This window comes from Adiantum capillus-veneris, chromosome 14, assembly GCF_014529385.1.
Source record: "Adiantum capillus-veneris isolate H3 chromosome 14, ASM1452938v2, whole genome shotgun sequence".
NCBI lineage: Eukaryota > Viridiplantae > Streptophyta > Polypodiopsida > Polypodiales > Pteridaceae > Adiantum > Adiantum capillus-veneris.
The window spans coordinates 27633393-27660048 of record NC_140944.1 but is presented as its reverse complement, the minus strand read 5'-3'; the positions used below and the strand labels follow the sequence as shown (position 1 = coordinate 27660048).

The following is a 26656-nucleotide window of genomic DNA, read 5'->3' as shown; positions in this document are numbered from 1 at the left end:
TGCGACTTGCATAAAGACCAGCTAAAATATCCCAAGCCAGCCTGTTTTGCAGATTTTGTTGAACGAATGTGAGGAACAATGGTGCGCTTCACAGACAACACAATCAATGCATGAGCCTGCACATCCTTTACATCCCAACGAGATTGTTCTACCGTAGGCAACTCTAATAGCAGCAATCCTTGCAGCAAGACCTGCCACATCCTCAACATTGCCTACATCCTTAGAACCGGGACGTACATCAATGCCCTGCACAATATTCCAGATGCCCTTTGACACAAGAACATGTTGCATCATGTAAGCCCACATAGGGTAATTGTCCCCATCCAATCTGTCCTCAGCAGCAAACATCTTGAACACATCTGTGTTGTTGTCAGCCATGGAAAATGCTGCACCTGATGTGAAAACTGCTCGAAAAAAGGAGAAACGAAGCTGGAACAACACGTGCTATTTAGCACAAACCGTAGAAGACTGTAAGGCACTTGTTATGTAGATAACGGCACTGAAAGAAATTTTTCACAAAATGATGAAATAGCTTGTGCAGTATTGCCTATAGTGGAAACGGAGGCTGAAATGAGCCCGAATAAAAAATATGAGCAGATTAAGCTCTACGAGCTAACCCGAAATTTTTGTCGACCTGCGAACGCTTGCCAAAGTTCACAGAAATTGGAGAAAGTGAGCAGGCGTCTGCTGAAGCTGCTGCTCGGGAAGACGCAACCTGCTTTGATACCAATTGTTGGAATTAGGGTTGCAGGAAAATACACACAGTTTGGAGAAAACGAAGGAAGCTCAACGCGTGCCATTGGAGCATATTTGATGGTGATTTACTTGATAAATATGATTTGAATTGATCAGTTCTTTGAGATAAAGGTCCCAATTATGAGATGGGTCCCCCATTTATGACCACATCATGTCCCAATAAGTTTATGTGTTGTCGCTCCAAAAGCAAGATGCCATCAATGGCATAATGGTACGATCGTAGGATTCCTATTGGTCTAAGCAAGGGTTAGACGCCCTTCTTTTGCGAGTCCTTCTACTCCCATGCAATGGGTTTTGCTATAGGCATGCAATTTTATTGAAAGCAATTTCAAAAATAGCTATCGTGAGTGACAAACTATAAACCGGAAGTGGATGCGCTTATTTTGTAGACAATGGATGACCTCAGGTCCATAATGTACCACTCTAGCCTCGTTACTAAATGACACAATGTGGGATCAATGGCTCACGATCATTGGTTGATTGTGACCGTTGGATTGCCTATGAAATGCAAAAGATTCCCACTTTCTCGAATCCGGGACTTGAACCCACTACCTTCTCCCCCACGGAATTGACTCTAACCACTAGGCTAGCGCGCGCTCATTGAAAGGTGTGTGTGTGGTAAGTTTATAGATCATGGCGTCGCGGACAAGTTTACACCTAGTTCACATCGAGTTTGCATTGAGTTCACACCAAATTTGGTGTGGTGTGCAGACCCTCCCCAGTTCACACTGTGTTCACAGTGAGTTCACACGAAATTTGGTGTGGTGCACATACCTCTGAGTTCACTCTTAGTTCACACCTAGTTCAAATGACGATCGGACGACCCAGATTGCACCCGCCTTGCGACGCCTACTGTGGGCCATTGACCCCACCTCCCTAGGGAGGTGTCAATTAGTGACGAAGCCACTCTAGGCTTGCAGCAGCAGACTATAGCTTGAGATTGAGCCTCGACAATTTGGACAATTTGAACAATTTGGTTGGTTGAGCATTCATTGCTTGTGATACCAAATGACTAAGATAATGTTCGAGGACATGCTTTGTATGATGAGGATCAATGTTAGAGAAAACCGGGGTCTAGTGTATTTTAATCGGTTGAAATTATAAAATCCCCGTTAGATTTTGAGCTTGCCTTTAAGAAAACCGGCAAATTACACAAGCTTTAGTGTAATTACCGGCAAAAGCTTCAAATCTTGACCTAAAAACCGAGAGAACTTCAAGTTTCCCCCTATTTTGTTTGGTTAGGAAAAATGTATTTTTCTAGCCCTGATGAGGTTATCATCAGGGACCAGTGGTCGGGAAATAGGTGTCTCAGCTTAAGATCATGCCGTTTTCAATTTCAAAAATGCCGATTGAGGGCAAAGGGAAAAGGAGAAATTCCGTCCCAAAATAGAGAAAAATAGTGCACAAACCTTAAAAAGTAACCTAATTTTCTAAAATTTCCTCTTGACAAAATCAAGGAAAGGAATTTTGTATGTTTGGAGAAATGATTTTTCCCGAACACTGTCAGGGACTAGTGCTATGAAAAAACATGGTACCGACGAGGTAATTATGGCAGTGAATGTGGTATTGCCTCAAAACGTGCGACTATAAACCGTCCCGCTCTCTCGCTCGAGGGACAGCGAGTGCGAGAGCCCTCTCTCTCTTTCTCTCTGCCGCTGCCGCTGCGTTTTTGCTACGCATGCGGAGAGAGATGTGCCCTCCTGATGTAAGCCTTCGACATTCCCTGCAAGAGCATCTGCCATCATGGCGCAAACGCTTGGCATGCGAGCTCAGCAATCCTGCAAGCATTGAGCAAGCATTCCGCATACTCGATCGCGATGGAGATGGAGAAGTTGGGAGCACAGACTTGTGGGATTTCTTCACAGATTGCATGCACCAAAACATGAGCCAGGAAGAGGCCAAGGCCATGGTAATTGTGGCCGACATGTGCAGCAAGGGGTCAGTTACCCTGGCAGATTTCCGCTGCCTTGTTGGAAGCAGCGAATTTGGTGATGCCGTCAAACTTGCCGGTACTGCATCGGAGTCTGATGTAACCATGGATTTCTTGTGGGCGGCTTTTCATTTTCTAGATGTGGACAAGGATGGTTTTCTCAGCCTTGAAGACTTGAGAAATGCTTTGTCCTCGAATTTGGCATTCTCTGATGAATGCATTGATGACATGCTAAGTAATGCTGCTCAAGGCGACGGAGGTGCTGCCAAGGCGAGCGTCGCCATCGACTTCAACACGTTTGCTCGGCTGATCATCACCAACACTTGACATGGATGCACTTCCCTCATGCATCATCCTGTCCAGATTCTACTCTATACAAAAGGTAGTGAGACACTTACCTACTCATTCTTTTCCCTTTTGAAAGTACTCTTTACATAAAATGAACCGTTTGCCGTATGCAAGCACTAACCATGAGGTTATGAGTAGGGTAAAGTGGCCAATAACAGGTCGGGGTCGACTATAAAGACACTTTGGAATTAAATGCAGAGTATCACCTAGATTTATGAGAATTATGGTTGGGGATGGGCTTGGGAATTGGGGGAGCTTGATGCAAGCTATCTTTTTGACATCAGGTTCAATAAAAATTGTGAATCCTAGCTTATGGGTCAAACCATTCTAGATTGAATGGCCTTCTATTGGCACTCGGTTTTTAAGTGGCCTTATATTGGCCCCTTTACATATGCCAAAAAAAAACCTAAAACAATAGGTTGGCTAGCAGGCTATCAAGATCAATTAGTATGTTGACCTTAAAATTTGTGGAAGAAAGGTTTCAAACAAGGTGAAGGTTCACATTAGCAATATTGTAAAACATTTAAATTAAATGGGAAATCAAGCCATGTACCTATTTGGCCAGTGTTCACAAAAAACCTGTAAACAATTACAGTGTCCCTGTTGCATTTTGGTTTTCACTTGTGAAAGTTTTTTTGCAATTTGGATAAATTGTAAAATTTAGTTATAATTTTCAAAAAAGTTAAAAAAAAAACCCTGAAGATCTCAGTAGTCCGATTTTTTCTATTTGTTTAGAAAAAAGTTCTTTGCAAACATTGCTATTGGCATTTTAAACATGCAAAATAATAGGGAACTCAATTCATGTACCTATATAAGGCTGGCAAATGAAAGGACCCATTAACACACTAAAACCTAAATTGTTCATAGTAGGAAATATAAAATTTTGAACGTCCACCTAACTCTCTTATCCTCTAAAGCTTGTTTTAGAAAGTCGAAAAGGGATTGGGAGCTCAATACACTTACTAAATTTTAGTTCAATGTGTGAAGATTATAAGAAAACACTAACCATGAGATTATGAGTATGCCAAAGCAAAAACAAAAAAAACAGGCTAATAGGCTATCAAGCTCAATTAATATGTCTATCTTAAAGATTCTTGGCTTATAAAGGTGTGACTTTGTAAAAGAAAGTATTTCGAACCACGTGAAGGTTTTCAAACAAGGTTAAGGTTCAAGTTGGCATTGTAAAACATTTAAAATAAGTCAAGGAGAGTTGGCCTAGTGGTAAAGGTGAGGGGCTTTAAGCGCACCCACTATGGTTCAACCCATGAAACATGTGGGTGTAGGTAAGTCGGTGCAATCTCATAAAACTAGTTGAAGTGAAGCTTCGAACGGCTTTTATTAAAAAAACATCTAAAAAACAAATGGAAAATCAAGCCATGTGTCTATTGATATTTTAAACATGAAAATTAAAAAGGAACTCTATTCATGTACGTATGTAAGGCTCACAAATGAAAGTACTCATCAACACACTAAAATTAAAAAAAGAATTCAATTGTTCAAATGAAAAGAATGTCCGATTAGGGCAGGAAATATAGAATTTTGAATGTCCACCTGACTCTCTTCTCCTCTAAAGCTTGTTTTAAAAAGCCAAAAAGGGCTTTTGAGCTCAGTACACAGACTAAATTATACTTCAATATGTAAAGATTACAGGCTACAATAGGAATTGATGCCATCTACCCTTCATACATTTTTGGCTTGAAGAAGGCCATAGAGGAGTGGTGGAAAAAAAGTGCAAACTTCTCACCATCAAAAATTTCACAATCACATTAAATGCCTTCTTTGTACTTTAGCGTTTTTATCACCATCGGATTAGATACAATATGACTTTTCTTCATTTTAGTGTTTTTTTTTTGAGAAAAAGATCCTTTTAATAGTTAATAAAACTTTCCATAGGGCTACAACCACCTCTACTAGAGAGGGCTACATCAACCATAAGGGGTGACTCTCCCAATGAAAAACAACATATGTACAGTGAGGACTAAATCAAGAGATGCTTATATAACGTGCGTTCGTGGGGTATGAAAAAAACTCCTTATCTAAAATGTCCAAATGAATAAAATGATCCCTTATTTTAGGATTTTTTTCAAAACTGAATATAAAAACCTCTTATTTTAATGTATCTCTATTAAATTGCCTAAATTTATTTTATTTTAAAACCCCTCCTTTCGAATCCACGTTATACATTAACATGATTACATAGTGCACCCCCCAGGAAAATCCATGCAGATGGGCGCTATCGCCCATAGCGCCCATCTGGGCTTACCTTGGATCATGGTGAAGAATGGCCCAAGGCGCCAGAGTCGCAGGAATGCCTCTGCGTTCTCGCATGCGATCGAAGCAGCCTTGAAGTCTTTCGAATTGACCCCTGAGAGTATGGATCAACTCCAATCAAAAATCACGAACAGTCTTCGCCGATGGGACAGGGAAAGCCTTGAAGATGTGGAAGCAACGGGCCCACCAAATGAACTAGAGTGTCAGGCCACAGACGAGCTTATAATACATCTCTCTCACTACACCACTCCTAGGAAGTAAGCTCTGTATAGCAGGCTGGAGTGTAGGTTGACCCCCCTGGATTACTATTATCCTGTTGGTGAAAGATAGCTCAAATTGTAGCACAAGGCCCATGAGGGTGGACCAAGCAGCTGCACCCCAAGTGTATTGTTGCGCTATGGAGAGTTGGCATCATCCGAAGAACAGGAAGCCAATTTTGATGTCCCATGGGACAGTCTTACAGACAGTGACGTTGACTCTAAAGGATGATTGCAAGTTGCACAGGCTGTCGAGAGGCCACTATGTACCAACCAACTGCTCACTGTTGTAGCTCTGTGTGCAACTAGCCACTAGAACAAAGTGACTCGTCGTGGTTGTCTGGAGTCCCACAGCCTCATCCAAAAGCTTGACAAGAACTCAGATGTGACACCCTCCTCCTGCCTATGAAGTGCTGCAGTAGAACGAGCCTCTCCATGCTGTCAGTATGTGATGCCCCAGTCAAACAGTGTATTGAAAGGAAGGGATCGCTGGGTGGTCGACTGAAGAGAAAGGGTCTCTTCAAAACCACTCTACAGGATCCCACTACACTCGTGCCAGAGGGCAGCTCTCCCAAGCCCAAAGCCTCCAATGGCCTGTCTCAAGAGCTGTTGGGTCAGAATATATGACACAAGTCTTCCCGTAAATTTTCAATACTTGTATCCTTTGAAAATAGCACTCTGTAACCTGTGGAGACTCTACTGATCTCTGTGTAGTCGACCCTCGCCGTGGATCTTGAAGAACATGGAGGGTACGATCTTTGAGCAATCGCGAACTGCAATGAGGACCTCTAGTCACGTGAAGGTCCCCATCCATCTGGGAGATGCTGGTGACGGGAGCAAAGCGAGACATGGACCCCGACGGCCTCTAAAACGTCGGGAGCCGATGTATGCCTCGAGCCGGTCACGGTAAAGCGAACAGGGGGCACCACCTAGCTTTGAGGGGCTAGGACGCAGAGCACGGTGATGTGAACACCGCAAACTTAGAGAGAGAGAGAGAGAGAGAGAGAGAGAGAGAGAGAGAGAGAGAGAGCATTGACAAATGATGAAAACCCTCGGGGTGTGTGGGAGAATTACTTCTTGCCGTATTTGTTGGGGTATAAAGCCCAAAGTGGTCGCCCAGGTAAGTGGGTGGGCCGCCATGTATGTACACATATTCTTTTGTATAAACCTAATAAGAACTCACTATGCTCTATACATTACAACAGAGCGACTTCACCATATCGCCGTGCTCTTCTTCTCGCACTCTCTCTCGTGTTGCACTTCCGCTCGTACTCCTTCAACTGGTATCAGAGCTCAGATCCAGGCTCGGGACAGGACTGTAGGAAGCTAGAGTCACCTGCTCAGATTGGAGTGAGATTCGACATGCGAAGACACGGCCCCAAATCCTGTGGGTAAGCCCGAAGGGCTTGGTGTTCTCAGAATTTCATTCTGAGGTCATCTCGGCCACCGTTCGGCTTCGACAAATTTTAGCGCAGACCATTTTCGACTACGTGGTCTCGGTGGGTGCAGATCCGACTCTGCAAATTTGGGGTTTGCGGCCTACGACTGCAGGTGCTGAGGATATCGGCACTCCCAGAGTGCTGATTCGTGGCTGTCTACACATCGAAGGATGGCTCACAGTTCTTGGAGGCGTGTCACATACGACACGGGCGCATCTACACACTGGCTCTATGCGACATCCACTAGTTCATCAAGTAGCTTGTGTTTGTTGCTTGATATTCTAGATTTCATCCTGACATTGCAGGCACTTCCACATGGGATGTATTGTCAGAGATGATGTATGTCTGTTGAGGGTTTGCTGGCTGTGAGTCACACAGCAAACAACCGCTGCAGCGGTTACAGCATACAGTGGGAAATTTGTGGATGTATGACTTTGTGGAAAGTCTATGTATTGTCAGATTTACTGCAACCTTTGTTGAGGGTCGAGTGAGGTTTTATTGAGCTGGGGGATTCTCCAATGTTGAGATCCTTTCGGTGATACAGGTCTTGGAGCGATCCCTCGAGCACCCTTAGATAGGTGGCTAGGATGTATTGACTGTGAGTTAGACAGTTGGGATTGCATATTTGCTTTACTGCAGTTGAGGCATTGTCGCAGTCTATGCTTACAGGACATTGATAGGACAGTGAGAGACAATACAGGTGCAGAAAAGGTTTACCCACAGCTTACAGTGTTAGAGAGACAGTGGTTTTTTGAGCTGTTTTTGGTCTGTTTTTTGAGTACACCAGAGCCATTTTACAAAGGAGACTCTACCGAAATTTCTACAGAATCTGAAGCTTTCTTGGTTCATTTGACAAGTTGATATTGTTTCAGAGGTCAGCTTATAGGGGAAACTCTACCGAATTTTTCCCAGGAAAGTAAACTACTGTAAAGCGTAGCTATGGCTGGATCACAGGACACTGCTCTTTACAATATCAAGAAGCTGGATGGAACCAATTTTCCATTGTGGAAGAAGCAGATTTGGCACGTGTTGGTACAAAAGAAGCAGATACAAGGCAAAGAGAAAGTTGAAGACCATGGTGAGAAGAACAAGTCCTCAGTGAAGATTCAAGAAATAAATGTGACAAACATTGTTGCAGAGGATGACAGTCTAGTGTCAGGAGGCATCTACTTCTTGAAGAATACAATGGACTGAGCTCTTCTTACAACATCTGATGGAAATGCATTGAGTGACTGGATTATAGACTCAGGGGCATCACTTCATGTGTCTCCAAACAAGGAGTGGTTTACTTCTTATGCGACCACTAAAGATCATGTTCGGCTAGGCAATGGGCAGACATGTGAGATCTTAGGTGTTGGAGATGTTCAATTGAAGTTTCAGAATGGCTCTTTTTTCACGTTGAAGAATGTGAGACATATTCCCGCAATTACAAAGAGCTTGATCAGCACAAGTTTACTTGATGACGTTGGCTACGTCACCACTTTTAGACAAAACATGTGGAAGATATCCAAGGGTTCTATGACAGTAGCACATGGAGTAAAGTCTGGCGGACTTTACATGATTTATGTATCAAATGTCTCTAAAAATGTAATCAATGTAACCGAGCAGCCGAATGTTTCTTTGTGGCATAGCCGGTTAGGACATATGTCCAAGAAGGGAATGGATATCTTGTCTCGTTCTGGTTATTTGCCTGGCTTGTCATTTAATGATTTTGAATTCTGTGAACATTGTCTGTATGGTAAGCAAACACAGTAGCCACATAAGCATAGAAGCAGTAGAAGAGATACACAGTTGGCACTTGTTCATAGTGATTTGTGTGGACCTATGCCTAACCTATCTCTAGGGGGAGCTTCTTACTTTATGACATTTATAGATGATTACTTGAGGAAAGTATGGGTTTAATTTCTCAAGCACAAGGATGAAGCGTTTAGTGTTTTCAAAAAGTTTGTGACACTTGTGGAGAATCAGAGTGGCAAGAAGCTTAAATGCTTACGCACTGACAATGGTGGAGAGTATGTTTCAAAGGCCTTTCAGGACTTTTGTGAGTCAAAAGGTATAAAACGTGAACTTACTGCTCCTTACAATCCTCCTCAAAATGGTGTTGTTGAGAGGATGAATAGGACCATACAAGAGAAGGTCAGAAGTATGTTGTCTAATGCACAGCTGCCAAATGGGTTTTGGGCTGAAGCTGTATCAACAGCTGTTCATCTTATAGATAGATCTCCTAGCAAGGTTTTGCAGAAGCATTTAGTGGCAAAGATGGTATGGTCAAGCAAGGTGCCCTCATACAAGCATCTCAGAGTCTTTGGCTGTGAGGCATATACTCACGTTGCAAAGGAATTTAGGAACAAACTTGAGCCAAAGAGTAGAAAGTGCATCTTTCTAAGCTATGGTAATTCTGGTGAGATGGGGTACAGACTTTGGGATCCCGAATCCAGAAAGGTTATCCGCAACAATGATGTTCACTTTAATGAAGCCAAATATCATTCTAAACCAGAGAGGGTTGAGGAGATTAGAAGAGTTGTCTTCCAAGAAGATGGACATGCACGTGCAAGACAAAATGTCAGGGCTCAAGAGGAGCAAGGACAGGATAGAGTGGAACCACAGGTTGTGGCTGAGCCCGAGCCACCTATTTTGCATAGATCTGGACGTATCACGCGACCTCCTGACAGGTTTGTTCCATCTATGAACTATGTCATGTTGACTGATTGCAATGAGCCTTCGTGTTACAAGGAAGTAGTGCAAATGAAGGACTCCGGGAATTGGCAATTGGCCATGCAGTTAGAGATGACAGCTCTACATAAAAACCAGACATGGAAGCTAGTTAAATTACCACAGGGCAAAAAGGCTCTACCTTGTAAATGGGTTTACAGGTATAAGATCACCGCTCATGATAGTCAGCCAAAGTACAAAGCAAGGCTTGTTGCCAAGGGCTTTAAGCAAGAACAAGGCATTGACTTTGATGAAGTCTTCTCTCCGGTGGTCAAGATGACTACATTGAGATGCTTTCTTGCATTGGTTGCCATATTAGATTTGGTGTTGCACCAAATGGATGTCAAGACAACGTTCTTGCATGGTGATTTAGATGTGGAAATTTACATGCAGCAGCTAGAAGGGTTTGTTGAGAAAGGCAAGGAAGATTTGGTATGCCAGTTGTTAAAGAGTCTTTATGGCTTAAAACAATCACCGAGGGCATGGTACCATAAGTTCCTCAAGTTTATGCTTTCTCAAGGCTACAAACGTAGTGAGTTCGATCACTGTCTATATACAAAGAAGGCTAAGGATGACAGTTGGTTGATCCTTATTTTGTATGTGGATGACATGTTGATTGCTGGCAAGCACTTGGAAGAAATTTCAGCTTTGAAGTCAAAGATGGCAAAATCGTTTGACATGAAAGATATGGGTGAGGCAAGTCATATACTTGGTATGCGCATTGAGAGAGACAGATCAAAGAAGTTGATTTGGTTATCTCAAACAGAGTATATTGACAAGGTTTTGCAACATTTCAATATGGAGAAGGGAAAGGCATTGAGTGTTCCATTGCCACCATATGTGAAACTTAGCAAACAAGCTTGTCTTGTGTCTGAAGAAGAACAGGCTGAAATGGATAAGATTCCATATGCGTCTGCGGTGGGTAGTTTGATGTATGCAATGATTGCTACTCGCCTAGACATTGCATTTACAGTGGGAGTAGTAAGTCGATACATGTCAAACCCAGGCAAGAAACATTGGGAGGCAGTGAAAGGAATATTGAGATACCTGAAAGCTACAAAGAGTATGCGTATATGCTATGGGAGTCAGGAGCTAAGTGTAAAAGGTTTTACAGACTCAGATTATGCAGGTGACTTAGACAACCGAAGGTCTACGTCAGGGTATGTCTTTACATTGGCTGGTGGAGCAGTATCATGGCGTTCTAGATTACAAGATTGTGTTACTCAGTCTACTACAGAGGCTGAATATGTTGCAGCATCAGAGGCATGCAAAGAATCAATTTGGCTTAATCGACTAGTAACAGATTTGGGAATCAAAGAAGAGATGCCTGTGTTATATTGTGATAGTCAAAGTGCTATACAATTGGCTCGCAATCCAGTTTATCACTCAAAGACAAAGCATGTGGATGTGAAGTATCTTTTCATCAGGGAAATGCTCGAGGATAAGCAACTTCAGCTTGTCAAAGTTCACACCACAGAAAATCCTGCTGATCTACTTACAACAGGACTTCCCTCAGAGAGCTTTGCGCATTTTCGCAAGCAGTTAGGTGTAGGGTAGTACATCACTTCTCTACATCTCTTGTATATTAGCTTGTATAGTAGCTTCTCTCACACTTAAAGTACCACATTGGACTTTAAGTGGGAGGTTGTTGGGGTATAAAGCCCAATGTGGTCGCCCAGGTAAGTGGGTGGGCCGCCAGGTATGTACACATATTCTTTTGTATAAACCTAATAAGAACTCACTATGCTCTATACATTACAACAGAGCGAGTTCACCATATCGTCGTGCTCTTCTTCTCGCACTCTCTCTCGCGTCGCACTTCCGCTCGTACTCCTTCAGTATTTACAAATGATCTTCTTTCCGACGAGGTGGCACACCCTGGTGATAGATAGATAGGAAGAAGAGATGGTGAATCTAATGGGTGCGTTATCTAAAGACGACTCGATGATGTGAAACTCGCAACCAAGAATGTGTATGTGTGTGTGCATCGACCAATTGAGTCGAGAGGGTGGACGTAGCTCCCTTCACATGGTGCCATTACCAAAACAAACCATTACACTAAATCCCCCCTCTTGTGATGCCAATGGTATCAATTCCTCCCACTAAAACTCTACCAAGTGCTGACCTCTCATGAATTGCCCCCCTCCGATAGTGACCTCTCAGTGCCCTTTTATAGGTGTTCGCTGTTTTAGATTAGGGTAATCTGGCTTGATTAGGGTAAGCTAATCGAGGAGACAAAGCAAGGCCGTGGGCCTGGTGTGGTTGACCCTTGCTTTGTTTTGGGAGTTATTAAAATGAAAACCTTTAGGTGGGCCGTTGTGACCATCACCTAGAGAGATACAAGTTGGGGATCTTTTTACAAGGCTTGGGTGAAAATTGAAAAATGATGATAATAACCTACGCTTTACTGAAGAGGGTGTCATGGTCGCGTGATGCCGGTGAATGGTAGATTATCGGTGCGTCGGTGTAGCACGTTTGTTACTTCGAGGTCTGGCCGGGGCATGCCTTTGGCGCCTTTGTTCTTTTTGTTGTCGGTGTCGCGTGATCCGGGTCGTCCTCCTTTGTTGATGGTGTCGTAATTGTTGAATCCTCCGTCTCTTTTGGTATTTTACCATTTGTGTGTGCGTATATGCGTGTGCGTGTATATATACGTGCGTGTGCATATATATGTAATCGTGTGTGTGTATATGTATATGTGTGTGCACATGCGTGCGTGGGAACGGGGGTGTAAATATATGTAATATATATATATATATATATATATTTTTTTTTTCGGAACTATTTCAATGCAGAGGGGGAGGGGAGAGAGGGGTGTGTGTGCGTGTATGTGTGTGTGTGTGCGTGTGTTTGTGTGTTGTGAAAGCGGGTAAGCGGGGCCTGTGTGTGTGCATGTAAGCAGGTGTGCTGGCTGCGAGAGAGAGAGAGAGAGAGAGAGAGAGAGAGAGAGAGAGAGAGAGAGAGAGAGAGAGAGAGAGAGAGAGAGAGCGGGGTTGCCTGTAGGGCGCGCGATAGCGTGGGTGAGAGGGAGAGGGTGTGGGAAAGAGGGGGGGGGGGGGTGAGAGGATAGGGGGTGGGTGATGGGGCTTCAATCGGCGGTCGCCATGGTGAGGGTGTGAGGGTGTGTGTGTGTGTGTGTGTGTGTGTGTGTGAGAGAGAGAGAGAGAGAGAGAGAGAGAGAGAGAGAGAGAGAGGATCCCCCTAAGGCTTGCGGGACCGCTCCCAAGGAGAGAGAGAGAGAGAGAGAGAGAGAGAGAGAGAGAGAGAGAGCTACAGTTTAGTGATGATAGGGGAGAGGGGGTGTTAGGCCAGCCGCTCCCAAGGAAGAGAGAGAGAGCTAGAGTTTAGTGACGATAGGGGAGAGGGGGTGTTAGGCCAGTGGTCCGCCAGGAAGAAAATGGGGGGGGGGGGGTATAATGCCAGTGGAATGTGGACGAGGGGAAAAATGGGGATAGACGGCGCGCTGGAGGGTGTGGACCAGCAGAGGGAGAGAGAGAGAAAGAATATTTGAAAGAGAGAGAGGGAGAATATACAATATATGTGGCGGCCCGCCAGAGGGTGTGACAGAGGCACCAGTGTCTTGTGCGCCCACCGGGTCGGGTGATGCAGCGGCAGAGTAGGAGAGAGAGAGAATATTGGTGGAGCCGAGCAATAGGAGAGAGAGAGTTCGTCTTCTGACGATAATGGAGGGGTGTGGCCAAACTGGTGGCGCCCCGCTAGTGGTTAAGCTTAGAGGCGGGGGGGGGGGGGGGGGAATGGTGAATGGTAAAGAGTTTTTTTTTCTCTTTGGTAACATGGCTTCCCTTCCTTAGGGTGTGGTTCTCGCGGTCGCAGTTTCGAAAACCGACCGTCATTGGCTCTAGAGGAGTGATCCACTCAGCTGGTAAAGCCTTTGTGATGTCTTGGCACATGCTCTGCACCCCTCTCATGCCATGCAAAACAGGATGCTTTGTATCTCCTCTACCAACCTGAGAACCGAGAACTGAAGCTAATCGCCTAGAGTGCGTGTTGGACCCTTTGCCATGGGACCCATGAGGCCTATACCGACCAAGTGGCCTCTCTGAGTGCTAAACATGGGGTTCTACACAAGGGGCTGTCCCAAGCGCTCCTCCGTGCAAGTGAGTTGGTGTTGCTCCAGGCCACTCTACAACTGCTCCCAAGAGCGAAGCAGGCTTGCAACAAAACGATTCTTCAGTCTCCTGCTCAAACCAACTCTGTGCATCTCTGTAAAGATCCAAGGGATCCAAGGGCCTCTTCCATGAGGCACTCGATCTCTAAGGTGTTGAAGAAACAACTCCTTTTAGGGCTCCTCCCCTGTAAGGAGTCCTCTAACAACAAACTTCCCAAGAAGGGCTTTGCTGTGTTGTGCTGGGTCTATGATCCCCAGCCCCCCCCCCCTCGAGAACACGATAGAGTGATGACGTGCTAGGCTACTTTGGCCCTGCTGACTAAGTGTCGCGCCCTAACCAAAGAAAATTCCTTATCAACCTCTCTAACTTGCTGATACAGGAGCTCGAAAAGATCCAGCAAGATGTAATGTACCACATAGTAGCCAACAAAACCTGGTTGGCCACTATAACTTTGCCTGCAAAATTGAGTCGTGCCGAGCTCCAATGTAACAACTTCCTCCTGATGGTTGGGAGGAGGGGAGCAATCTGCTGCTTAGGAGACAAGTCCAAGCCAACCTGATAGTCCAAGTAGTGAATTGCAGGCCCTGGGGGGAATCCATATGAAACCCTCACCTGGCGACCAAGAAGGTGTAGGAGCACTGCCAACCTAGAAAGCAATTGTCTTTCTCCAGTTGATTAGTGCGTCTGATGCACTACAAAACACCTCAAGAGCCTGCTCACACTTTTGCAGATTGGCCTCTTGGCCCTCCAAGTATAAGGCTAAATCGTTGGCAAACTCAGTGTCAAGAAACTCATCTGCCCTGATAGGGAGCTCTAGACCACGCAGGCCAACTTGTTGAGAAGTCAAGAACCTGCTCATCACCTCAGCATAGAACAAAAAAAGAACGAGGGCAAGAGGGCAGCCCTATCTGACCGAGCATGTGATCTAGAAACGCTTCCCTTGGTCCCCTACCAAGAGCACATGACTGTGTGTGTGCCTGTAGAGAGCTGGCATACCTCTGATCGAAGCATTTGTGAAACCCATTTTGCGTAGAGTGCCCTCCAAGAAGTCCCAATCAACTCTGTTGTAGGTCTTCGCAAAGTCAAGAAGCACTATCACCAAATCCTCTCCTTGGAGACACGCAAGGGCAGACACGTTTCAGAAAGTGAAGATGATGTCAAAGATACTACGCTCCTTGACAAAACCTGCCTAAGTCGCATGTATAATGCTCTCTAGTAGTGGCTATATCCTCAAGCTCAAAGCCTTTGCTAAGATTTTGTAGGATGAGTTGAGGATGGTAATGGGTGTCTCTATGTTGGTGTTGATGTGAAACATTAAAATCATCAACACAAAGTCTTATCTTTGTCATCTATACTATATATAATGGAGCTTAAAACTTTCAAGGAAAGAGAGGGGCTCCACGTTTCACTCAATGATTTATTTCAAAAAAACCTTACAAAGCATCTAATCTAAAAGCAAAAGTGAAGGGTAGGATTTGAAATCTAAAGTATCAGCAAAACCAAAGGCTTTTTGTTTTCTAGTAAACTTACCCTTCACATTTTGTAAGTTTGTAAGTTAAAAAAATATATGATACTCTTAAATTTTTTGAAGGACATAATGTGTATATAGAAAGAGGCTCTCCTACACTACCTCAATGCTGGGTCTCACATTTAAGGGAGTAGAAGATAAGCCAAATGGTTGATATAGTAAAGATTATGTGTAAGGGAATAGGCTCGATAACAACCATGCTCAGTCTACTGATTGAGGAAAGAGGCTCTCCTACACTACCTCAATGTCTGGTCTTGCATTTAAGGGAGTAGGAGATAAGCCAAATGGTTGGTATGGTATAGATTGTGCGTAAGGGAATAGGCTCGATAACAACCATGCTCAGTCTACTGATTCAGGAAAGAGACTCTTAAACATCAAGGACTGTTGTCTTTAAAACAATTGAACTATGTACATGGTTGAACACAATCTGCTCTCTCAAAGAGTAATATGCTTTTGTAATTTGGGGAGAGAGAGATCAATGACATGCATGATTTTAGGTTACAACCTCAAATTTTCACCACGTCCTTCAGTTCAACATAATGGCGAAAACTCCTACAAGAATAAACAATTGCGTAACTTTGTTTTTCTTTCATTTTCATGACATTTTAAGTTGAAAATTGCGTGAAAGTGTACATGAACAAATAGTGTGCACTTTATTGTGATAAGATAGTTATGCATTGTTATGATTAGGTGATGATGTACACTATTACCATGCTTCTGCACAAAACATAGATAGAGATGCAAGAAAGTAAGCATTTAGAGAGCAACATAGATGGAAGGGTCAATCACATTCTTGATATTAAAAGAAAGCCAACTCATCTCTTTGAGACTTGAAGCTCTCTTGGTACATTGGAAACTATGAGCTCTAATCTTCTCACAACTCTACTCTTAGACATGAAAAGTTTTATGATTACACAATGGAACATTTATGGGCCATCATCTTTAAAAGCTTGCTGACTTATCCAATTTTACTTCTAGACTTGGTAGCATTTTTCCCAATCCTAGGTTAACCAAGTGAAAGACGTTCTTACTACTATATAGGAGCTTATGATGTACACTACTACCATGTCTTGCTCACAAGAAAGATGTAAGGATAGAAGCAAGTAAGAGAGTGGAGCAGATACATTGAATCCAATTCTGCTCCCGTTGTTGAAACCAATTTAAAAACCCACTCCATTTTCAAAGAAAGTTTTATGATTGCATTGACTTCTCTTAGCTTTCATCTCTTCACACCATGCTAATGTATCTGATCTGCATAATCAAGCTTGGTAGCATTGTTGGACCAAGATAGACCAAAAAGAGGAGGACTCTCTCTCTCTCTCTCTCTCTCTCTCTCTCTCTCTCAGTAGAGAATTCCTATGTTTGTTGAGTAAGGGCTAGCATCTCATGAAAGATCTCATCAAAAGTGTGGTCCATGAGAGGCTCCCAAGCTTGGTATCAAAGAATACTTTGTAGCATCTTACATATGTTCATGTTTGGTAGAATTTGTCAAGAAATTGTGTCATGTATCACTTTAAGAAAATTAAGAGTCTATATATGTAGGAAGAGAGTATTGATATTGTTCCACTTGGAAGAGAAGATAGCCTTATGAGAATAGAGGCGACGTTTCTTTGGCCGCAGCAATGCGCGGGTTACATACTAATAACATTTAATTCAATGCAAGAAAAGTTTAATCTTTTGGGTAACACTTACATTGTTTCTATTTATGTATGATATTCTCTCTCTCTCTCTCACACACACACACACACACACACACACACACACACACACACACACACACACACACACTGATAGCCAGTTTTCAAAGACCTCGGTTGTGGGTACTAACCCCAAAGGGGAGCATTATAAGATAAATAAATAAAAATAAAAAAACGTTTTCATAGATTGTAGGGCCGCCACCTCCTTGCGCTCACAAAGGGACCACCGCCCTCATCAGGAAAAGTTTGGACTCAAATTTGTCCCTTTAAGCGCTAGAGAGAGAATGCAATGCGACCAATGGATGGTAGCTCATATTTTCCTTGTTTTTGTCTCAAATTTTGACATTTTCAAAAAACAGTTTTTAGTTGCATAAAAGACCTTAACAATAATATACGTTGTGATTTGCTCCAATCTTTTTTGTCAGGACCGAATATAGGACAAATGTACCATAACTCACACTCAATGCAGTTGTGCGTACTTTTTTGATAGGAGAGACTTCATAGTATTCCCGCTCATTCTCATTCATTTGCGCTCAACTAACTATTTTGCTTGCATTTGACTGTATTGTGTTTGCACTCAAAAACACTCCCCCTCTCACATATGTGCTCTGCATCTTGCCATACATAGATGAATCACTAATGGAAAACAAAAGATCTCGAAAATTTTCAATAGCTTCGGTTTGGACAACGGCCGATGGCTTTCCATCACCATTACAATTGGAAGCTAGGTTCTCCTGTAGACGAGAAAGAGAAAGCGCACGGGCAACGAGTTTGTGAACAGTTATAAAGGTAGGGCGAAAAACTTTCTCTTGTCACAAACGGTCAAAACAGTCAAAGAGGTTCTCATTGAGCACACATATATGCACTCAGAGTTGCGTCTATGAACAACGTCAACATGATTTCCAACAAACCGACCAAATTGTAAGTTTACTTAATTGTAAGTTTTCTTACATCCACAATGGTCACTCGTGTATTGTGTGTGTAACCTGCCAGTTGCAGATATTTATCCTTCCGACAAAGAAGACTGGTAGCCAATGGATTTCATTATTAGCACTTTTTATGCATTTCATGCAACTGTAGGAGAGCTACTTTATAACACCCAACGCGTGAAGAGTGTTGGCTGAAAGGGCTTTTTTTTTCTTTGACCACTTTTATAATGCTCCGAGTTTTGTGCTTGGCTTTGGCTCTTTAGAATATCTCCCGGTTCCTTCGAAGGACAATTCAGAGTGGTCAGTCCCTTCATCTGAAACTCTGAGTGTTTCAGACTAAAGCCCCATCAATGAATACCAAAGTGCTTAAGACCAAATATTGCTAGTCGATTGGTACGTGTTTCATTCTTCATGCTCATGCATGTGTTCATCGACTTTTTTCATGATGAAGAGACTAGGAAGACAGGAACTATACTACTCTGCAAGACAGACAAATGCCTCAATTTTCTAGATGAATCTTGGGATGTCCATGATTTTGATGGCATGTTATGTAAGGTAAATAAGAAGTCTATTGTGTGTAAGTGTATGATAGCTTCTCAAAATTTCATAGCTTCCTTCCACTACATAAGGTGGCATCGAGTGAATGGTCATCTGGTAGCTTTGGAGCAAGATTTAATTGATGACCTTAACAATCCTTTAAGAATGCTTGAGATATGGTGTGGACCTGATCTGCTAATTGTTCTTAGCACTCGAGGCAATGTGACACTATGACAAGTGCGTGAGGATTTGGAGAATGAGGTTGACCTTAGCTTGCCTCCAAATTTCTTTTCTAGTGCAACATGCGAAAGGTAGTATATTTTGTATGTAAACATTAATGCCGTGTTAATTATTTTTTTGCTAGTTATCATCACAAAATATAGGTCTAATCTAACTGTTTGATTAATTGTCGTGCAGGTGCCTCACAGAAAGGAAAAGAAGACATTGTGCGCAGAGATAAAGAATGATCGACTGTTTCTAGTGCAATGCAGCTCTTGATTGAAGAAAGCAGCTCACACAATATATCACATTGCTCTATACTGCCAATATTATAGAAAGTTGTTGAGAGCAAGCTTGCAAATAAATTCTGAGAACAATTACCTTTTCAAAATAGACTCAAGTTGTCTTTACATTGTGTTTAATAATGTACACTATAATAATGTCGAATTAAATCTTAGTAGCTCTCATTTACAATTGAGGGGAGCTCCCTCTGGCTTGATTATCATGATTAGGATGCAAAGGCTCATGAGACGGTCTGGGGGTTGGTGGGTCATGGGCTTGGGGTTGAGAAAAAATTGTGCAATGGCCTCATCTTCCTCTGTAAAATTGGGTATTACAAAAAGATTAGAGGTAGAGTGGCCAGAAACACGAGGGGAGGCATGTTCGGGTGCTTGGTCTGTCGTTGGTGAAGGTGCTTCTTTGTACCTTCGAGGTGGAGGCCGAGGTTGTGGTCGTGGTGGTGGCACGACAAATGCATCAGCGACTCCTTCAAGACAAGTCTCCACAAGATTGATCATATTCTGGATGATCGTCATCCTGAATGTTTCCACATGCAAGTTTGAATAATCTGCTAGGTTCCTTGCCTGCAAATGAATTCCATAGCTTTTATATGTAATTGAAAGAAATCATGTGTGCAAGAAATGCATTCTAGAAGAAGCTCCACATTTGCAAGAACTCTCCATCCACAAGAATGCACGTCGTCTTACTTTGGAACCTTACAACTCAAAATCAATATATCTTCGTAAACAATGTCTTGGGTCAATGATTCCCATGCAGCAACAAGCTTCTAAACAGACCTGCAATACATAGCATTTGGTGACCACACGTTGCATCGAAATTGCAGAATCAAGAAACAAGTAACTATGTACCTTTGGATATTCCTATGAAAACCATGTGCAAAGTTTGCAAGGTAGCAACGCTTGCGCTCAATGTTTAAGCCTACAAGGCTCCAATGTGAACTGATTACACAAAAAAGGAATTAGTTTGCTAGTTGTAGTATACAAAATATTGAAGACTAGTGGTATAAAAAATACATACTTAATGTTGTAAGCTAAAAGTAAAACTTTTGCCGTGTCCATGTTCACTCGTTGAAACTAATCAACGACTTCAATCAGGGAAGTGTCCTCCAAGGTAAGCACAACTGACAGCTGTGCCTCCAAAACGGCTAATTTGGTTCGTAGGCTCCCACCCATTATTTCAAAAAACACCTATCTCGTGAGGCCGAAATGAAAGTATAAAATTTGGCTCCATAGAAGAAGTGCTACGTCGAAAGCTAGGCCGAGGAAACGTAGGGTGTCATTGTTAGCTTGGTCAATTGCTAATAACATCTCCCTTTCATTTGACTCCTCCGGAGGCTCTTCCACAAGTGTCTCTTGGGTCCGCTCCACATTCAAACGTGTACTGTATGTGTGTTGTGTGGTGCTCACACCCATCACCTTCACTTTGGTTATTGGAGGGATTGCCAAAATGTTGTCCATTCTCCTGTCAGATAGATGGACCGACGCAAGTGTCTTATCGTACCTAAATCGTAACAGCCTCAGAGAATTGAGATCCCTGGGCATCACTATTACTCTATGGGCATGAGCCGTGAGGACATAGTTGTCTTGGAACAGCTTGATTAGAAAGTCCTTGGCTGCCTCGTGGAGGCAACCCATTGCACTTCTGGCCCATCGAAAATCCAAATTTGCGCTCTCACAAATTTGGCGAACTACTCTTTGAAAGGGTAACTTAGAAATAGCAAAAGAAGCATGCCTCTGGAGTTTGTGCAGCTCAAGAAAGACTCTTTGCTTCTGCTTGTACCCCTGACTATGCATTGTTGCCCAAAGATTAGACAGGGTTTTGCGTGCAACTCTTGAGGATGAAGGTTGGTTGTCTTCTGCGTAAACCTTCCTTGCGGTCTGCTTCGTGCGAGCCATGGAAACAAGTGTTTACCCTGGAAAGCATTGTGGGGAAGAATAAGAATAAGATTGAGTAGTGAGAAGGTTACATTGGAAAAGCTGATTCTGAGAGGTAAGGACGTCGCCAATTAGCAGTGGCGTATTCGAAAATAAAAACATTATATAATTGTCAAGGGCATCATCATTATTACTAAACGTGTGGCAGCCACAATTAATTGAGTCGCTCATCATCATTGGTAAGAGTGCATCACCATATGAACAACACGTGGCATACTGCATGTCGACTAGGCCACGAGGTAAACAATATGGTTGTCGCGACACAACATGATATGGGATATTCCTTATTCGTTGTGTCGCGACAAGAAAAAATTTCACGTCACAACGCGAGTAGGGGGAGTGTAATGCAGTCAAACTCTATATCACGTTGTGGTGCGACACTCTTAAAGACGCGCCATAGCACGATAGGGACTAACCATGCCTCTCTATCGCATTGTGGTAAGACATTTGGATACCGATCACAATGCGATAGGGACCACCCATATCGTGGATATGCCTCTCTATCGCGTTGTGGTGTGACATTTGGATGTCACGTCACAATGCGATAGGGACCACCCATATCATGGACATGCCTCCCTATCACATTGTGGTGCGATGTTTGAATGTCGCGTCACAACGCGATAGGGACCACCCAGATCGTAGACATGCCTTCCTATTGCGTTGTGGTGTGACATTTGGATGTCGTGTCACAATGCGATAGGGACCACACATATCGTGGAGAGAGCTCCCTATCGTGTTGCGTGGCGATATTTTTTTGTCGATGCACAACGCGAGCAATTCAACGGTTGTGTGAAATAAACCTATCACTCCCATTGTGGTGCGACACATTCTGATAAAAGCTCTTCCTTCATAGTCGTTAACCAAAAAAAGAAACAAAGGGGCAAAGACAAAGGAACAATATATGAATACATTTGCATCATCTTCAAGGACTCCATTACAACTTCAAGAAAGCACAATCTTTTTTGTCCATTTCAATTATTATTTCTCCTCCTTTATCATTGGTGGTTTCTTGTCCTCAGTCTTTACGGTGCTATTTTCCTCAGCCTTTGCCTTTTGGTTTTTCTTCTTCAGCTCCTTTTGAAGAGCTTTTGCCTCAACTATCGTCTTCTCTACCTCCTTCATTTCCGCCATCATCTTTTGGGAAATCTTCACCTTTCCTCTCTTCTTGTCCTCCATACCTCCTACGTTGTTTAGATGTGAGCAAGTTCTGGAGTGTGCAGTCAAGATGCTTTATATAGCTCCGATACTCACTGCATGAAGGACACGTGTCATAGGGATGGTGGAGCTTGCCTCGGTCTTTGTGTTGCATTCATTGCATTGTTTCTAATGCAATCATAAGGGTGTCTGAAATGACCTGGTCGAGTTCCTGAGGAGTCTATATATAGGAGGCCAGTTAGTCCCCCTTCATACTCTTTAGTGTTAGCCAGTGCCTTCCTACCTTCACTCTAACCAACAACCCTAGTTTTCTTACCTCTCTCCATAAATGGACCCCTTTCAGATCGAGATAGAGGAGGAGCTGCCTTGCTCTAACGAGGCACCCAAAGACAAGCTGTACCATTTTCTCTATAGTATTGGGCTTCAGCAGGCGGGAGGAGGATTTCAAGCATATTTTCAATCCTGACTTCTCAGTGCAAGATTTTTTGGCTTCTACGTCACATTTCCTTGCAGAGTTTTATCAGATATATGATCAACAGATGATCAGCGGCACATTTGAGTTTGGTGGTTGTTGATTTGCTCATATGAAGGATATCAGTTCTAATCGTTTAAAGAAATCTATTTTCTATAGAAGTGTCAAGTACATAATCAAAAGTGTCAAGTTGCAGAATACTATGCCGGGTCCATACTCTTTTTGAATGTTAATCTGGACGATCACCGAGACACAGCAGATGAGTCCGAGAGCAGTCATCATTCAGTCATTGGTACGAGTTGGTGCAACCACCTAGTGGTGCTTTGTGTGTTTCAGAAGGTGTTAAGCTGCCAGAGGGAGCTTTGCCAACAAATGTGCTTCCTGTCATCCCCATTGGTGATCATCATTATGTAATTCTCAATGACATTATGGAATTGTTTGACTTGAGAGAGGACTACTGCCTTGCTATAGTTTCTCAGAATCTACAAGAGGATGGCGGTATAATCAACCCTGCCAATGACAAGTATTCTGTCATGGATGTTCATGTAACAGCAAGTGAGTTTATCAAACCAACAGAGGCACTAGCAATGATATACAAGGATGCAGCTACATGTGCCGTGACGCTTCCAACAAAGTCAGAGTTCAGGGCAATACAAGAAGGGCTTGGAATCACAAAGATGGGGAGACATTGACGCCATCCTTATCCTCTGCAAACAAGAGTACACTTGACTTATGGAATGCTCAAGAAGACAAAATCAGAAGTTTTATACTCCTATATATATATTTTTTTGCTTCCTTGTATGAGAGTTTCATGTGTATATACCAACACTTGGCTTTTATTTCTTGTAGCTCGTACTTGTAGTCTACGATGATAAGTTCATTCCTCGTCCCCATGGACGAGGTAAAGGATTCCTCTCTTGGTCAGTACTTGGAATTCCTCTTGGTCAGTACTTGGAGAGTTTGAACGCTCCAATTTCTCTGCTTCCATTCCAGCTTCTCCGAAGACAAGGCTGAATTTCCCCTTTTTGTATTGAAAACATTATCAAGATATCTAGGAGGCGCGGCCATCAGATGGAACGCAGACATGGTGATGCTGCTAGATAAGCAAGCAGCGGTCTCAATTTTTGGTGTAGGGCCTGGCATGTATAGATTGTGCAGTCACTACTTTTTGACACATGCTGCGTATGATCTAGCTTGTGGAATTATAGACCCACGCCAATTGTCACAATATGGAAAACATGATCTGTTGAAACAAAAGCAGCTAATCATTCAGCTTATAGAAGAGGCCTCACGGGTTGAGGCAACAGAGGAAACCCAATTGCTCGAACTTAATGTGCTTGCGACGGATGTTGATGACAAACGCGTCATTCAAAGAGACCAAGGCACGAGGAAGAGGGTCCTTCAGATAAGGGCAAGAGACCAGAATATTATGTATCATTTCCAGATGACTAGAAATAAATAGAATGTATTTGTTTTATGCATCAAAGTTAGATTGATTATGTAACAATGTCTTGCAAAGTATTTTTTTTGTTGCAACCATCATTCACAATATGAAAAGTTGAAATTACATGGATTCTTCTAAGTACATTAAGTTTGCTATTTGGATCTTGCTATGGCTGAGAGTTATGGCATAACTTGCAATGATGTTGTCCAAACTCTTCCAACACGTTGTTTTTGTAGCCGCCAATCCGCATGTTGCCTAGCCGCAGACGATAATTCCCATATTTCTTTTCTTCGTCATTTTTTGGCTAATCTCACCGCATGGCCAATCTGACTTTGTTTGACTTGTTCCTTGCGATGTGATGTGCATTAGTTTTCGATACATCCATTGGTGTAGCTCCTCTAAGCTATTTGCTTTGTCCACATCACCTTCATGTCGAGTGTGACTGAAATAACCAGTACGAGCTTGATAGTGGGTTTTTTCCATGCCTTGTGTAGACCAAACACCCAAGCTGCCATACATTGCCTTGCAAACCAAGTCATGTGGTTACATATAAGATGCTGCACACAAAGCATTCATACATTATAAGGATGAGTATTATAGGCAAAACAGATGTAGAGAAAGATTAGTTTTTCTATTATTCTACAAAGTGCATGCATTGTGCATATATGTGTACTCTAGATAGTGGGATATCCAAAATGGGTCGAAAGTTAGGGTCTATCCGGAGCTATCCGGAGCTCTCCTCCAAAATGATTTGTCAAGGATGTGAACCCCTTCCATGGAATACAAGCAAGGGCTTTTGCTTGTTTCTCTTTTGGAAGCGTTGTACATGCATTTCAAGGTTTTTAGGTCTCCAGCCATGTGCCACTCAACATTGTAGGATCCCATGCCCTCCACATCCAATTTCTTTTCATTTCTCTGTTCGCTTATTGTTTCTGGTATGTTTGTTTGATGAAAAACCCAATGAAACATATCGAAGTTCTCAGTGGGCACCTGAAAGGATAATTTTGAACTTTTTACAATGCACATTCGAAAGCATTCAACTCCCACATAGCAATAAATTATCTTACATATAACTTCTACGAACCTTGAACGTCGCAAGAAGGAAAATGTTGTGCTTACATTGCACGCTAAAGTTTTGAGGATCATACGGTCCAATGCTTGCATCCAGAGCTCTATTCATAAGTGTGATTGTGACTCGCTCAACCTTTGTCTCCTTTACAAGCTCGCACTCATTTAGCTTGATGACAAACTTCAGGACGTCGTTGCACTCTTCAGCAGTGACATCAAACAACTGCACAATGTATGACTGCAGCGCGATGATATCATAAAAAATATTGTTATAATTGTCATAGACCATTTCTTCTCCTTTTGGTGATCTGTATGTTGATTCAATGTGGAAAGGACTTCCTACCTTTTGAAGCACCTCCTCATTCACTTCTCGTCTTGTTTTTTGAATAGAGAAAGGGTTTGGAAGAAGCGTGTGCTTGATGCGGAACTTTTTGACCTGTTTTTGCACAGCCGAGTAAGAGGAGTTAAGAATCAAAACCCTTTTCTAGTGGAACAACACTGCAAATGATGCTACATACTTGAAAATGACAGCAGATCCCTTATTGGATATACCAGCTTCATCCAAAATTGATTGAACGTTCCGTGCAGGGAGTTGGTTCTCCTTTAAAACGCTATCAAGCTGTTTAGCAACGATCTTACCATAGCGCTTATCATCCAAGAAGCCAGTTACGTTTTTGCTATTCAATATGAGTCCGTAATGGGCCAAAGGTGGTTGTGATATGCTCCACTTCTTTGTCAGGGTGAAGCAAAGATCTGCGCAAGCATGTTAGTAGTAAGAGATGTGAGAGTTTATGAATATATACCTAAGAAGGATAGATGCACTCACTTGATGGCTTGCACCCTTTTCTTAATCCTCTTGAGCCAACTTTCAAGTCCTCGATGTCTCTTAGTTTTCTTTCTCTTTGGCGAAGACCTAGCGCCGTTTTTTTTTCTCTGAGTTGTTGTGTAAGCTCTTTGATGGTCTTCTTGCTACCTTGAACTTGTTGAGCACATTGCACGACTTTTTGGTGTAAGCTCTCTTTTGTTGTAGAACGTCATTTCTTGTAGCCAACTGCTTAGTGTAGCCATACAAGCCATGGTGGCCATCTCCGACATAGTTCACTAAGGATGTAATATCCTTAAAATGTGGAGTGGAGTTTGTGACGGGATGCTTTGGTACATTTTGTCGTCCAACCAAAGGTCCACATTTTCCATGCCTTGTGATCTTAAGTTCTCCTTTGAAGATTTAGAAAGCGTTTGTGGTTTTTTTTTCTTGCAGAGGGCTTCATACTCTTGTAAGAGCTCTATGTGCATGTGATATACATCTCTCTTATTCCTCGTAGAAGTTGTTTATGGAGAAGCTACAAGTGTCAATTGAGACATGAGTGATCAAAACTGTGTTCAGAAGGAGGTGGGGGTGATAGAACAATGGCAATTTGAATATCACGCGCGAGAGAGAGAACGCAGGTGGAATGGGGGGAAGAAGGAGGTGAGGAAACAAAGCTTAGTTTTCAAAAATGCAAAAGATTGAGATATTCGGCATTGAATTCAGTA

General features: G+C 42.8%; 1 protein-coding gene across 1 annotated transcript; it reads left to right on the top strand.

Annotated features, from left to right (window-relative positions):
* The first annotated feature begins 2333 nt into the window (after window positions 1–2333).
* Window positions 2334–19160, top strand: LOC147442134 (uncharacterized). Its single transcript, XM_086529594.1, has 2 exons — window positions 2334–3068; window positions 18949–19160. Exon 1 carries the CDS (start codon window positions 2435–2437, stop codon window positions 3011–3013), a length of 579 nt encoding a protein of 192 aa, XP_086385720.1. The 5' UTR covers window positions 2334–2434; the 3' UTR covers window positions 3014–3068; window positions 18949–19160.
* Window positions 19161–26656: the final 7496 nt, after the last annotated feature.

Bases quoted from the DNA above. Each gene is read 5' to 3' on its own strand.
- LOC147442134 (XM_086529594.1), top strand. From the start codon at position 2,435: ATGCGGAGAGAGATGTGCCCTCCTGATGTAAGCCTTCGACATTCCCTG.